The sequence below is a fragment of the Callorhinchus milii genome, unplaced genomic scaffold (genome assembly GCF_018977255.1).
Source record: "Callorhinchus milii isolate IMCB2004 unplaced genomic scaffold, IMCB_Cmil_1.0 Scaffold17, whole genome shotgun sequence".
In the NCBI taxonomy this organism is placed as follows: Eukaryota; Metazoa; Chordata; class Chondrichthyes; order Chimaeriformes; family Callorhinchidae; genus Callorhinchus; species Callorhinchus milii.
The window spans coordinates 12539647-12555993 of record NW_024704758.1 but is presented as its reverse complement, the minus strand read 5'-3'; the positions used below and the strand labels follow the sequence as shown (position 1 = coordinate 12555993).

General features: G+C 39.6%; 1 protein-coding gene across 1 annotated transcript in view; it reads left to right on the top strand.

The window, feature by feature from the left end:
• Positions 1-16347, top strand: part of nav2a (neuron navigator 2a) — a 151020-nt gene that overhangs the window by 114247 nt on the left and 20426 nt on the right. Inside the window, exons 21-24 of the mRNA XM_042341324.1 lie at positions 294-482; positions 7617-7669; positions 11898-11921; positions 12047-12121. Of these exons, the coding sequence (XP_042197258.1) occupies positions 294-482; positions 7617-7669; positions 11898-11921; positions 12047-12121 (341 nt within the window). The remainder of the gene's footprint in view (positions 1-293; positions 483-7616; positions 7670-11897; positions 11922-12046; positions 12122-16347) is intronic.

Sequence of the window (16347 nt, the reverse complement as noted above, 5' to 3'; positions counted from 1 at the left end):
CATTGTGCAATTTCTCCCTAATGTCTATTAGTTTTTATTACTTTTTATTAACTTCAAAAGGATGCAGTCTTCACATCCACAAAACTGTCTGCTGTGGAAAAATACCAAATATACAAAATGTTCACATTTTTCAAGTAAGAACACATCTTGGGGAATAAGAGATGTAGTGTTTGTGAGCTAATCATCCAGTTATATTTTGGGAATTAACTGAACACAAAGTCCTATGTTGGAATACAGATCTTAGTTCAGTGTAGCTGGATCTTACAAATGTGCTTTTTCTTTTTGTTAAACAGCGAGTCCAACTACAGCTACCCAGATGAGCCTGTCTAACCCCAGCATGCTACGCTGTCACAGTGTGTCTACTCAAGAAGGACCTTATGATCCGTACAGTGATTCCAGGTTCCGGAACAGTTCCATGTCTTTGGATGAGAAGCACAGGACAATGAGTCGCTCTGGATCATTCCGTGATGGATTTGAGGAAGGTCAGTTGTGTCTTGATTGCGTACAATTGTGTAAGATTTAAACTTCGCCAATGTTAAACGCACGCACCTAGCTTGTCTCTGCTTGCTGTAAGGACAGAGTGAGGGAGCTAGAATTGACTTCGGTCTCGGGACCAAGCAGGGAAGATGCTGGATGGAGTTCTTCCAACTGATCCTGTCACCACATCTGGAAATGTGCATTTGTAAACACTCGGTCAAAGCAGAGCACAGACCCTATGAGGGTCCATGTGGTTGAATTGGCCAGTGATGCTTGTTTGAGCAGACTTCCAATGATTCATGGAGTTCTGTTTGAAATCGCACAATTTTAACATTATGTTTGATTCTTGAGATTGTTTAATTATATCTTAGAATCATACTTTGTTATGAAGCCACTATGTCAACACAGGGTGAACAAATGTTTAATGTACGTGTGCATTTGGGGGGTTTGTTTCTCTCATGCATTCTGCTTCTCTATTGGAAAGAAACTATTTCTTTCTTTGATTTTGTTTCATCCGGTGTTGATAATTCTCCTGTAGAGTTTTAGCATCGTCACATCTGTTTGCTCTGTAAGATAAGATGAAGCCTGCCTAGTTTGACCTCACGCACTGAGCTTTGTAATGCGAGCTGACAAGTCTCCACCTGTTGTCTTTCTACTGTGTTGGGACAAAGGTAATTTGGCATTTTCAAAAGTGTATTGTAACTCGATCATAGCAAATGGCTGTCATATTGTGCATCTCTATAAGAGATCTGAAAAAAGTTGATCAGTGCAACTTTTCCAAAATCCAAGGGTTAAAAAATGAGCAGCAGTTACCATAATATTAACAAAACGAATTATTTGAATGTCATTCAGTGCAGTTTTAGTTTTTTAAAAAAAGGAATCGTTAGTTGACAGAGTTCTTTTCATTTAGCACCATTTTAAGGCTTGTTTTCTTGCCTTAAAAATGCTGCTAAATAAAGAGGAAGGAATTTTTGTTGACAAACCTATTTGATTCGAATAAATGGATCGTGAATACAATAAAGTGACACATTTTTAAGCTGGGATAGGTGAGGTTACACCTTTTTCCACTGGGTTTGACACATAGATTCTCACCATTCATTGGACACTTTGGAGGCAATATACATTTTTTTGTTTGGGAAAAGAAAAGGAAATAGAGCCACAAATCCCAAATTCTCCTTGAATGCACTTTCTCTTTTCAGTTCAACAGCTGAAAATGTATGCCTAGTGCTGTATATTGGATTTCTAAGAAATATTTGCTTCCTCACTATGAAATGGAGGCTTGACTTTGACACTTATTTCTAGTGTTGATAAATGCCCCTAGTTTTATTGGCATAAATGACCCAGAAATATTTATGTGCAACTCCAGAGAGGTTTAGATGATATCACCACAGATGTCAAGAGTTGATTTATTGCACAGCTGCACTTGGAAATTCTCCCATGCCTTTGGGCCATTGCGAGACTGGAGAACCACTGGTTTACTCGTTCAGATGAAGAACACTGTCGAGCAACCAGAGCACAGAGGGTTGACATCCCATGATACTTGAACATTGGTTTCTATAGTCCAGTGGTACCGTTATTGAACGGCGCTTAGAAATCTGAACTACCTAAGAAATGAGCAACATTCCTCAACCAATGCCCTTACAGTTTTAGTCATTGTATGGGATTATGTTTCTCCAAACCCTCTCCCCCACCCACCCATAAACTACTTATCCACCCACCCCTTCCTTATCCTGAAGCTGTTGGCTGGTCACGTAGCTGTGGGCAGCTCTCCAGTCTTTAAAGGTTATACTTAATTTGTAAATTGTTGACAGTAAGTGCTGGTGTGTTATTCAATTGTAGAGTACATTGTAGTTGTTCAAGACTAACAGCTGCACACATACATACACACAAACACTTCACCAGGGGCTTGTTGGACAGTGATAAGCTGGATGAGAAATCTTCATATTTTTCCCCAACTGTAACCCCATCACTGTCCCAGATGAGTTTGGACAACTTCATGGACCGGGAGATGAACTGCTGAACTGCTCGGTGTGCCTCGGCTAATACCATGAGCTGCTTTTACCCCTGAGACATCAGAGCAGATGTTTGTGTTTTCCTTAGTGGATCGGTGCATTGTAGCTGTTGAAATACACAGCAGAGTATACTTTGAGTCTATGTTCCAGGAGGCATGGGTGTATCAGTTTCACCACTTCCTTCAAAGCTATTTACCACATGAATAATGCAAACAAAGTGTATTTCAACAGCTGGATACTGTATAGGAAGAGATTCTGGGAGAAGTTTTTTTTGAAAAAAAATCCATCGCCCGATCAAGTAGTTTAAACGTGGTCACAACTGCAGAAGATCACAAAGACATTTCATTTCACTAAAATAATTTTTCATCCTAGTTTTACAGCACATTTGTAATGAATGAGCAAGATGTTTTGAGCAAGGTAAACGGGATCAAAGCATTTAACATCAATAACGCATTTAGCAGTAAAGAAGTGCTTTATTGATTATTGATTATAGTAGCTGGGGGATTCACACCGGAATCCACTGCAGCATGAGCTGAAATTGAGTAGTACTCAAATTCTGAGGCCAGACTTCAGTGCAAGAGCTAAGAGATGTGCCTAGAGAGTCGTGACTGGCTTGTCATAATCGTTCAATATGTCAGGATGTAAATAATAACTGGGGTGTCTGCAGGAAGATGACAACAGCTCCGTTGAACTAGTTGCAAACAATGTACGCTTCCCATCGAAACCCTCACAATGAAGCTCTTTGTTGGCAATTGAAACCAATTTAACCCTTTGATGGTGGGTTCTGTTTGCGAAAATTGTGCATTTTTCGTCCAGTGATACTCATGGAAAAACATTTAAGTGGCCAAGCTCTTTCTTATTAGTTTTTTTTTGCTAGTTGTTCGAGACTTCAGGCGAAATTAGCAACTGCATCATTATCCTAGCGTCTTAGACTAATTGGTGGTGAGTGTGTTATTACCTTGAGTTCTAATGACTATGAATTCCTGACGGCTAGTTACACACAGCTGCTTTTGGCATCCATACTGAAAGTCAGTACAGAAGTGAATTGCGCTGTAAATTTGCAGCAGCACTTTGGCTACCGTGAAGGCAGCACTCTTTTCCTTCAAACCTTGGATCTTCAATCCTCTGGCAAAACACAGGTAGAATCCATTATGACTGTTTGATCACTGTTTTTCTTGCAGTTTCCAACCACCGTATTATTTCTTGGTGCCTCTATGGCTCGATAACAATTGCTGCTGAGGGTCAGACAGTAGCAGAGAGCTCTTTATTGCCTCTTGAGTTCTGAAAAGAAGAGACTGGTTTTGACACGCTATCCTGGTTCTGACATGCTCTTGTGTATTAGCATCAACTGAGCGTATCCTCCATTGAACTTGACAATTAATTACATCTGAATGGACAGTGTTCAGTCAGTCAGTCAGAATTCTGTCGCTCGAGAGGCACTGATTGAATTATAAACCACTACAGATACTATTTTTAGCCATTTCTCTCTCTCTCTAATCTAGTTCTATGGTATACGAAGACATTGAAATGCAGTGAATGCTTGTGCGAAATGGTGGATGGATTTACGGCAGCTATTCACTGCATGAATAATGCAAACAAAGTCACAAGCATGCATTTCTTTTCTTTAGCTGTTTATTTAAAAAATTTTACAACGTGTAATAACAGTAAAGAGACACATACAAAGAGTACCAGGATGTGAGGGACATTCCAGTGCATGTTAGTGCTTTATAATCTAACTTGTAGCACTAAAATGGGTTCACAATCCATTCTGTTGAAGGGAGTCCGCAGTCTTCTCCGCATTAGTCAAAACATGCACTTCTGCATGTGGGAATAATCAACTCTGAAAAAATTCAAGGTGACTGCCACTGTTTTTTCAGCTTTTCACATATTTGTTGGCAATTTTTCCACTGTCCTTGGGCACTAAATAGTACCTTATTTGACCACCTGTGGTCTGACAGACTGCAGGTTTTTATTTGCTGGCTTCCTCCTCTACCCCTCTCTGAAAGGCATCAATTATGCAAGTCAATCTTAATTTAGAAGCCAAAGCTAAGTCTTTAGTAAACTGAGGAAAAACGTTTTCCAAATTAAAACTGAATTCAGGAATTTTCCACAATTCTGCACGTTCTTAAACTTGAAGACAATATAGTACAATGGCAATTGTATTGTAACAGAGAATAGTTTTACTAGTCTTAAGACGAGATGCAATTTTTATGCCTTTGGTTAGGGAACCCTCTTCATATCCTGTGGTAAGGAAGGCACTTAGCTTAATTGTAGCACCCTATAGTGTTACCCCTGCGTTAGATCAGCTAACTAGAACAGAATTCAATTGTGCTCCTTTTAGTAGCTTAATGTGGTAAGCATGCTCCAGGGACGGATGTTAAGCAGTTTGAATTGAGCTTCAGATAAAAGACACCACTTGGGGGTCTCGTAAGGACATGCATTGTCCGCAGAAGGGCTAGTCTGCTGATCATGTGTAGATATATTTAGACAATTTATATCTGTAAGTAATAAAATCTCAAAGTTTGACACCTATAGAGAACTCTTGGTAAGGGCACTATTCATATGAAAGGCAGGATTGGTCCCATAATGAACCAGATGTTAAAAATTCAGTGCAGCTGTTAGCAAGCTAAGAACTGTCTTGTTATGAGCAAAAAAAGTGCATAAACAGCCCGGGTGCATTGAAATCGAGATAAGAAGTATTCCTTCACAAGGCTGCCTCAACAAGCTCGATGAATAAGCAAGGCAGATGTACAGACTGGAGGTGCCAAGTCTGATGATGTTGTGGTGTTTGCTGATCTCAGTCGAGACAGTGGTAGGGGTATTAGAACTGACCTGCATATACCTGGGATAGGAGAGTCTCACTTAGCCAAAGTTCTTTTGGATAGATATAGGGTGCAGGCATGACTGCTGGAGCCCCTATGAGCAAACCCCAGTCTGAGTCACTGTGTCTGGAAGAGGAAGAGAATTCCAACTTGCAATGGAACATTTTTATGCTCTGGAGGTGAGACAATGTCACGTTGAGCAGTACAGTTATTTGGAAAAGAAAAGCCTGGTTTACATTTCCCCTCTGGAATCGCATTGGTTGGTGGCTTAGCTTTGTGCAGAGCTGCGCTAATCATCACTGAATTCTGCTGTGGTTTTATTATTTTTTAAAGAACCAGCTGGATTTCAGAAGCTACTTGGGTGCTTAAAATTTCTTTTGCACTATCAGCATTTAAGCTGCTGCAGTGTGAATTGGTTCTCCGATGAAGCCAACTTTTCCCCAGCAGGCTTCAGCATGAATTGCCTTGTAATCATGTGCCTCAAACCTGACTCAAACTGTTTTTCATGTCAATTGACCTTTGCACGATTTAAAGATTCATGTAGTAAGTAATGAATTGAGTACAAAATGGGAGAAGTTGCTCTGGTGCTAACCCAGTAACAGAAGTTTGCTCTCCTATAGCAGTATAAATAAACTCAGTGAACCCATCAGTTGGCTTCTGCTCTCTACAACTGACCAGTTTACTCTTGGGAAATGTATCCAAAAGGTGAGTTTATAGAATCAGAACCAAGATTTGACTTCAGATTTCACCTTCTATACATTGTTTTAAAGAAAAGACAAAAATGAAATCAAAACAACCAAGAAAGATAGCCACAAAAGTCTACTTGATCTATGGTCTGATTTGCCACGGTCAAGAGCTCTGGGCTGCTACCCTCCATGAGGAGTGCTATATAAATGCAAGTTGTTGTTATAGGCCTTCTATTCCAAGCTGCATTGGGTGTACAGCAAAGCTTTTTCTATCATTTTATCAATGCCATTGCCTCTTGAGCAATATTGACGCAATGCTGTATTAGAACTGATGAAATGTTCAGAGTTCTTTTTAAAAATATAGATATACATTTTAAATATATATAAATATTTTCAAAAAGTAGATGCTCCTTTCAGTAGCAGCGTCCAGACAGTGGATAGCTGGGGATGACTTGGTGCCAGTGTGTGCTGTGAGCACACAGAGGAGTGGGAGGCTCAGGCAGTCAGGCTAGTGGCAAACTTGATCTATTGCTGCCGCTGTCATTTTCCTGCAGGTAGAAATCCCTCCCGCGCTTCAAAGTGGGCCAACTTTACCTGCAGAAGAGCTCGCCACACGCCAACCACTTATGTTTCAAGGCAGCTGTGTTTTATAAACTTAGACAAAGGCACGCCTTTCAATGGAATGAGGACCGTTTTTGTACTTGCTCATCCTGTGACTTCCATTGTTTACGCAACGCAGTTCAACTTCAACTGGGAGCAGGGCTGAGCAGCCACAAATGTGTTGCTCGATTTTCTGAATGCTCATATTGTTCTTGTTGTGGAAAGGGAGAGGAGAGATGAATATCCAACTGTATTTTTGTGTTGGATAACTGAACCCGCTCAAACCTTGTAACAGACTGAGACCCGGAACATTTTAAAAAGTAGGGCCACTTTTCTCTTGACTGAGCGTTGTGTAACTGCGCTTGTTATTCCTGTGTCATGCAACTTGAGTTTGATTTAAAAGAGGGAAGATTCCAATTGCAATTGATTCTTGGATCACAACACAACTTCTACAGGTCAGTGATTCACAGCTAAAACCTTAACTATTTGGTGTTGTTGAATCTCCTTTGCGGTATGATTTTGTATCACTTAATTTATAGATACAGCTGCAAGATATCCTTTGAAATGACGATGGATGTGAAGGAGAATTTACAGGTTTACACTTGTACAGTAGCATAGGTTGGTCACATCACACAGTATTCTACTATTAAAACAGTTGAGAACAGGAAGAATCGCAGACTTCTTTTAAAAGATACGTGTCTTTGTGTACTTATGCAATTGTTAATCTAAGTATTTAGTGACGCAATAAGATTTAAGCACAAGATAGGAGCAAATCCACACTCACTTGTTGTAAATACATTTCATTAATGGCTCACAGAATTGGTATTGAACCAGAAAAGCTGTTTGATGACATTTCTGATCTGTTAACTAAATAGTAACAGCTTAAAACATTTACTTTGGTAAAACACTAAAGAGTCACCAGATTAAACAGTTCTCCTTACATGGTTTGACTTGACTAATGAATTTTCTATCCTCTCTTTTTGTTTCCTAATCTCCTTGGAATCTGGAATCCTCCACAGTTCATGGGTCATCTCTGTCTCTGGTCTCCAGCACATCCTCCATTTACTCAACAGTAAGTGCCTACAATTCAAGCATGTTTGTTTGATCCCTTTCTCCTACAGACAGATAGTGTTTAAAGTGAATAATGAGCATGGATACGGAATATGCCTAACCCCATTCTGCTTCGTCAGCTTTTTGAAGCTTTGATCTTTCTGTTCCTTTCCTCTTTGGCTTCAGTGTAGAATCAGAAATGGTGGGGGTTTTTTTCCAAGAAAACTTTTATTTTTGCTTCCGAGCACAACTGTATACACCCAGCAATTATCTTGTCAATAGGTAGAAAAGGGAATTGAGGCCTTCCCCTTGCATTTTAACAACCATCTTGCACAATACTCTAGTATTCATGGGGAATTATTACTGGTCAGAAAGCCAATTATTATTAACTACTTCAATGTTTATATGCAATAATGTAACTTTTATATCTAAACATAGATTTTATACTGTTACAATCGATTTTTTAAAAAATAAATATTTATTGGTGTAAAAATATATATTTACACTTGTCTCATGAAAACCAAACTGTATCAGAAAAAAAGAAATGTGACTCTCTCACAAACCACGATAGACCTGTCCCCTATCTCTTCGCACTGCACTCTAATAGAGGGACCAGGGCAACCCTGCCTCTGGGTTCTGCTGTCTTTATTTACATGGAGCAGTTACACTTTTGGGCTTGTTCCAGCTCTGCCATTCTTCATTTACCGGATGGAGAGTCAATATTCCACTCTGCTGCTTCCCCCAGCCCCTTATGGGGAGAGACAGAACAGACTTAAATGCATACATTTACAATTGATGTAATATCTGCCTCCCAAGCAAAGTATTAAGTGGCCTCAATACATACTGATTGGGTTTGATATGTATTGCGTGCACAAAGTGTAACCACACCCCATGTTGTCAATGTAGCTGTTGGTTACACAGAAGCTCGTTTGAGTATCCTGACTGACATAATGACAATATTGTCGATCCAATAAAATTCAAACACCGCACAGGTCTACAGACATCTGAGAGCGCACGCAGGTGCTGTTTTCTGGAGTTCGTTCTCCTGAACAATTTCTATCACATCAGTGACGCTGGTTAAACAAACAGTTTCAGCAGAATGGCAACCATGATGCTCACAAGGACTCTGAGATCCAGGGAGCTGATGGTAGGTTAATAGTGCAGCATTTTTGTCAAGCTAATGATGGAAATAGAGCTCGTTGATGTTACGGTTGGAAGGTAAAACAAATCTACTTAAGGATTTTTTTCCGCTGTGGTTTGATAGTGATAAAATGAAGGCAACAGGAGTTCCACCTTGATAAGGTGTATCAAATTTATTGAACTCCAAAAGGTCTGTCTGTGTAGATGCTTAACGTTATGAAATCATGGGACAATCAATTGTGTCCCTATGCCCTTTTAGTTTAATTATTTCAAGGATGAAAGAGTACCGTTCGCGCTGTTGTTTCTGTCTTTCAATCTTTCATGTAAGATACGAGGCAGAGTGACTACGTGAAAAAGATCATCGCAAGATTTGTAGCTGTATTTTTTTCATTTGATTTGAAAGTGTTTTGAGTTTTTGCCCTGGACACAAAAAGAAGGATGCTGCTCTTGCCTGAATTAATTGATCTGAAATGAACTTGATGAAAAAGCAGCAAATTAAATCTGATAACAGTACTTTGCTTGTACTTGCTCCTTTCAAATATAGTTATTAGATTTAAGTGCTCAATGGATTTTTTTTGGGAGGGGGGAATGAGAACTGAAGCAGACATGTACAGGTTTTGTAATCCATGTGAGAAACTGAACGTTAAGATCAGGTATAACAACGATCGCTGTCATTGTGACTTAGTGTGCTTGCTCACTGAAATGTTTTTTGTTTATACTGTATCACAGTTTTCCTGGCATGGTTATAAAGGACTCTCGTTCATTCCCTACAGGATCTATTTCAGTGACAGAAATGGATTAAATTGGGGAAGTTTGTTATAACATCAATAAACTTGAGTCCTCTGATCTGCTTTGATCATTTGGCAAAATGTTGTTGCGGATTTTGTTTGTTGTGTTGTTTTCCTGCCCAATCACTTGGCAGTCCCTTGTTTTTCTATCTTCCCTGTTGCTTTTGCGCAAAAAAATAGAGTTGATAAACACAAGAAAACGTGTCATTGTCATCATCATCTCATGACAATTACCACATGGTTCATTTGTACAACTAGCTGTAGTCGCCACAAATTAATACAAAATTATGATAGAAATTGAGCATTAGCCCATGGAATTTGATGTCCTCCCTCAAATCTCCTTTAGATTTTGTAACTCTGGGTAACAACCCAATCCAAACATTGGGATATAAGCCAAAGGGGTTTGTTCTTTATTCCAACAAAGGGCCATTCACATATAGGTTATATTGTCAGTCATTTCTACTGTAATAGGAATTAGAAAGGGGAAATCCGGTAGCAAGAAAGATACAAAGCATTTGCATATTCCTAATTAGTTTTACTTATTGTTATTACACTAAAAAGCAGCAACAATTAACACCATTTACAACAACATAGGCAGGGAATTCTAGGTGTTCTGTCATAGTGAGGAAAATTATGACTGACTGATACCTGAATTGTTACAACTGATGTCTGTAATGAGGAAGCTCAGTTAATCATTACATGTCAAAAAATGAAGAATGGGTAACTAAAACAATAAAAGATGTTTTGTTTGTGTTGGAATTAGTGCAGGTTTTTTTAAATTTATTGTTTAAAAAAGAGAAACCACGTAACAAAGTAATCAGGGAGAAGACCAGCTTTGACATTTACTTACAATTGAGTTTCCTCATTACAGATCTCAGTCGGAACAATACAGGGATCAGTAATTTTTTTTCATAAATGATGGAGTATCTAGATTTTCCTGTCAGTGCTGACATGCTCTGTTGATGCACTGGTTGGAACCTGGGGAAAACACCGGCAAATACGACTTTAAATGAATATGCTGTGGTTCTGAGCAAAGTGTAGGTAAAAAACACCAGCTCAATTTATAAATTCGCAATTCTGTGCCTTATAATCCCCCTGTTTATATTCACGATTCAAACTCATGACGTTACGAACACAAATCGAACCGGGTCTGCATACGTGTTCTAAACGGACCAGTGCATTTAGGCATGACAGGCTGCTGGTTGTGTGTCAGATTTGTAGTCACGCATACACTCTGGAGCAAAGTATAGTCGGGGGCAGACCAGCATTCAAATCAGTTCTTTATCCACCGAGGCTCGATTCAAATCATATTTAAATCGGGATGTTTTTAAACATGGCATGTTTTTCCATCGATGCATTTGTTTATAGATCACGTGTTTTAAATTCAAAACGGCTGGTTCTTCAGCGGCTTGTGCTTGAAGCTACAATATAAGCGAGGATTCTTATACTGTGTGGACGTGAAATCCTACTGAATTAAGTTGCTTCATACAAATGAGGTTATTATGGAGTGTTGTCAGCTTTAAGACTGAATGAGGCCTCTGGCTGTCAGCTGGGCTGTTTTTCGAGAGCCCAGTTCTGTTGGCAGTCGAATGTTGGGGATTTTATGTGAACCCAAATACGGCAGTGAGTCAATGTTCATAAACCAATTGGAGAACTAATTGCCTGAAGCTAACCATTAAGTTGAATGCTCCTGTAATTTCCTTATTTGTTATTCTGTGAAAACACAGTTGCCCAACCCTAACTGGAGGGATGTTGTGTAGGGACCACTAGCTTTGTACACAAGTTTATACTGAAATAGGGAATTAATTTGAGTTAGAAGGATGAACAGCATCCCAGTGCTTTGGGACGTCCTCCCGACGTGAAAGACACTCTATAAATGTAATTTTGCTGTTGTTGAACACATACGTATATGCGTGCTTCTTAGATATGCTGGGTCTTACAAAATTTTGAAAAGTTCTCACAATGTCAGATTTTTTTTGAAACATGCACTTTATATTTTATTTAGTAAATACAACACAGGTATTAAGTTCATCTCTTGTACGTGGCTGTTTCGACTTCTGATTTCTCTCAATACATGAGGGCCATAGCCATTGTTAATTGTTGGCACCCAAGGAACCGTACCGCAGATAAACGATGACATCAAATGGTCTCCTCAATGCAACAAAATATTGAAGTTTTCAACTGTTGAATAACCTGCATCGATGGCAGATCGATTTTTTTTCAAATCATGTTTTTCATTGATTTAATACTTTACAATCTTATTTTAGTGTATCTGGTCCTTTTGAAAAACTAACATTTTCCTTTTCTTTCTTTCTTTTACAGCCTGAGGAAAAATCCCAATCGGAGGTTAGTATGCTTTTTATGTGACCCAAACCTTTCGAGGGAGGGAAAGGACAGTAAATGTTTTCGGAAGCATTTTGCGTTTATAACACAGGGGTTTCACAAATGTTTGGTGACATTTTGTTTTGTAGATCCGCAAACTTCGACGAGAATTGGATGTCTCCCAGGAGAAAGTGGCAGCGCTTACAACTCAGCTGTCTGCTAATGTGAGTGAGCATTACTATTCTTTTGGCTGTATGTGTGTTGTTTGTGTGTGTGGCTCTGGGGATGTTTCGCTATTCAATGCAGCTATCATCAAATCCACATTCAATCGCTCAGAGGAATGGGTTCGGTTAGTCAACTGTGAAAAGTTGCTTTTGCTTCTTAATAAGTAAGCAAAGAGGAAACCACAACATTGGCATTTCAAACCAATGTTGACAAAAGGATGTTAATGGTCAGGATTATGTTGCTCTTTCTAATGAGGTTTGATCTGCACTGTGGGCATCTTTACCCTATGTTTACATGTGGAACATCACTTTAAGTCGGCAATGGATTCATAGGTCAAGTATGAAAAGAAGCAAAGGTTACCATAGTTTGGAGAGGAGCCTTTCATTGAGTCCTGATTGTCTCACTGAGAGTACAGTTGCATGTTGCGCAATGTGCCAAAGTCACTGCATTGAGCTGTGACCCTAAATATAAGAGCCATTGTTTTACAACAGACATTATTGTAATGTTGGCGACACATTTCTGGTTTGCCAGACAAAGAGGAAGGGTTATATCCAGCTTTAATTTCTCGGGTGTTTTCTCAATGCATAGTCTGTGCTGTATATGTACCTCCAAACCACTTAATGTTAGCAGGAGCAAATGAGTGATTTTGCTTGTTACCTCTCATCACCCTGTCTGGAGGCAAAACCTTTCAGTGTGTTTGAGTTTTTCTTGGCACAAGTACTTCTGAAAGTGATCATTTTGTTTTTGTTTGGTTATAAAAGTGTTGTCCTTGCTGCTATTCCTTAGTGATCCCTGAGTGTTTTCTTTGTAAGCATGAGAGCAGGAGTGTTGAAAAAGCCCTGTTGTGATGGTCCAGGTGCATGTCATTAGTTGTGCATCTGAACTGTAGAATTTCCCGAAGGGATTTCGCAGGCATGGAAAGAATGAACTGAGAAAGTGGAGAGGTGAGGCACTTTTGTGTGCTCATTCACACCTAGTAGTTCGAGGCAGGGTTTTGGATGTGCATTGAAGTGCTTGCTAAAGAATTAGACGATTAAAGAAAGCGTGTAAAGTAAGACACTCCTGTCTGCTGGAGGAAGGATGCCCATTGTGAGCTCTGGTTCAAATCTTGCTGCTGTGAGGAGTTCCCAAACAAAGTCCAGGCACATCCAACAGGAAGAGAGTGTCCCTGCTGAGCTGGACTCATGACTTACTTAGCAAGCAGTCACTACCAGATGCCTGACAGTGGGTTGCCTATGCGTTGTTGAGATGAAGACAGCCTGTGGAGCGATTGAGAATCCAGAGAGGGAGAAAAGTCAGCAGGAGGTTTTCCTCCTGACTGCGATCTTGCAAACTTCACAGAAACTGCTTGTCTGTAGCTATCAGGTGAAATCAAAGAGATAGTTTGGTTATCATGCCCTGCTCCCCTATGGCTAAACAGACTGGAATTGCTCATTGACAGGCCCACACGTATGAAGAACGCCCACTCAGGCGAGGTGCTGGAGGGCTGTTCATGCCCACGGAGCCATTCGGACGGAGCATGAGTCACCACCTTCAGGGGCAGAAGGTGAAAGGGAGAGCATTGTTTTCCTGCACAATCAATTATCCCTTCGCCTCTGATGTCATCTCATGTGGTGATGGCAGACTTGAGTTGTACAAAAAGGCTTAAATTCCAAGACAGTGATACTGCTGACTATATTTTCTTTTTCCCCGGGGCATGTTGGTATTTTATTCATTTAGCAAATGACCTATTTGGCAGACAGGTGACAAGAGCTTCCAAGACAGATAAGTACAGTATGTTTGGTATCCTATGTTTGGAAAATACTGGAGACACTCAGATATGTGATAAGTGCTTTTCACTCAGTGACAAGGCAATGTTAGAAAGATGCTGTCTGAGTAAAGTGAATTTGTTGATACATGCCCCAAAATCATCAAAACTAACTTTTACCCGCCAATTAGTGATTTTCGCCAGTACAGCTTCTTCTGGTCTTGTTTCTTTGTAACACTGGGAGTCAATCTTAAGGGCAATGCTTAATTCACACAACCAAAAAAATGGTCACTGCAACCTTCATTCTTAAGTTAATTCTAGTTTTGGGGGAAAAAAGTTGTTTGATCTTTTTATTTATGTCATTCATTGAATTTTGGGGGAATAAATCGCAAGCTCTTTCACTCACAAACCGGTATGGTTTTCAGCTGTGGCACTGAAGGTCACTTTGCTCCCTTGTGCCCTGTTCGCTGCTGTCCCATTAATCACCCCATGACCATAGCCGTGTTACAAACGTCTCATAATGTGTTGATAACCTTACTCTCGAAAGGTTGCAACTGAACGGATATGTCTGGAAGCTTCAGTGGGATGGGTTGCCAGGCCTAAGATTTTCTAATGGAATTTTCCTTTGCAGTTTTGTACAAGTATATTCGAGTAATGACTCAATGATGGTGTTGATTGACAAAGTCTGCCAAACCTATGTAGCAAATTGTTAGACATTCCAGGGTGTTTGTTGCTTCTTGTCTCCAGAATTCCTGTTTGTTGTTTGGAAATGCACTTATTTATTTCTAACCGGACTTTGCAACACCGATTTAATGTGGGGTGGGGGGGAATCCTGTCAAAACCAGTCTTCCGAATGATTAGAAACATAATCCAATTTATTTTTCCCAGTTTTCTTCAGGAGAAATGTCAGCAAGGTTAATTGAGTTTCTATCCAGTTTCAAAATAATATGCCATATTACAAGTAAAAAAAAAGCATCTTGACAGCATCAGAAAGAGCATAGTGTTTTTGTCCTGTGCTATTAATATATTTAATTGGGAGCTTTGTAGCACTCGGTAAGTCAAGGAATACTCCATCAGTCAAAGATTGTGGACTAATTTGCGAATGATTTAGTACTGCTGTGCGCAATTGGCTGCCACGTTTCGTCCACAAAATATACAGTCAATTCACTTTACAGTGTATTCTGTGAAACGTTTTGAGATGTCTCGAAGATGTGATAAACCCCTATATCAAATGCAAGGGTTATTATTGTTATTATTACTACAGTGCCTGGATGACCATCCTTTAACAGCAGAGTATTTTTGGGTGAGCTTAAGGGCTTCTTGGAGTTTTTTGTGGATGCTTGAGGAAAAATTCTGCCTGGGTCTTGATTTGCTCTGTTCGCTTCACATTTCAGAGCATCCAGAATTTGGCAAATCATTGAATTCAATTTAGAATTTTGAAGCCAGCTTTATGGATGGAGTTCTTAAAGAAAGTTACAGAAAAGAGTTTCACCATGAAAGCTCTATTTAAGAATTTGCCTAATTTGCTCTAAAGAGCTGCAAGAAATAGAATAAATCTGGAGCCAGGTGGAATCTTTCTCCTACTGTTCATTGCAATCTCCATCACTCAGCAGACAATTGCAGGGAACCCTGGAATTGCACGAGCTCTGAAACTTATTTGACACTTAAGCTTGACAAATACTGAAATCTACCATCAAGTCCCTGTTTATTTAGTATTGTTATACTATTAAAAGTTTTGGTCTGAAAAAAAATTTCCCCCACGCCCCCCTCCCACCCCAACTACTCAAGAGACCATGTCTGATCTGCTTTCAAAGATTTATTCTATTAGTTTGAAAGGTTAAAAGGAAGAGAAATATGAAATGATTCCAACCAATAAGCAAGATTTATTTTTGTTGTTTAGCTGGATATTGCTCTATGAGAGTTGTAAGGCAATGTGGATTCAGGATTTTTTTTGGTGGAATGGCTTGCAACCGTGGTTTCGTATTGGACTGAACTCATTTTATTTCCCAGATTCAGGCTACAAAGAATAAGTTTTCTTTTCTGTGCAAAGGAGAGCATGAGATTTCACGTTCAGCTACTAAAAATAAAACTGTTAGCATAAGAAATCAAAGTAGTTGGGCTTTGAACTAATTCTGGGAAGATCGCTAATGCAGTTCACTTCATTTAAGGAACAATGCATTGGCCACTGCCTGTTCAGGTGTGAGGCATTGCTTCTGTCTCTTGACTTCCATTGTAAGGTCACTGCGATAGATACAGTGATTTTTTTTAAAAAAAGAGCATAGCTTTGCGAGAGATCTTGTTTCTATTCTTATTCCACAGTCAGCGTAGCTTGTTGACGACGGTTATTCGGATTGTGAGTTGAACACAGGAAAGTGCAGTTTTGTAGCCCTCGTGGTAAACTGTCAGGTACAGTGATTAATCTGGATATCATTCTCTGGGTGTAGTTATGTCTCAGCCAGCCAGCATCCGCAAACTTGT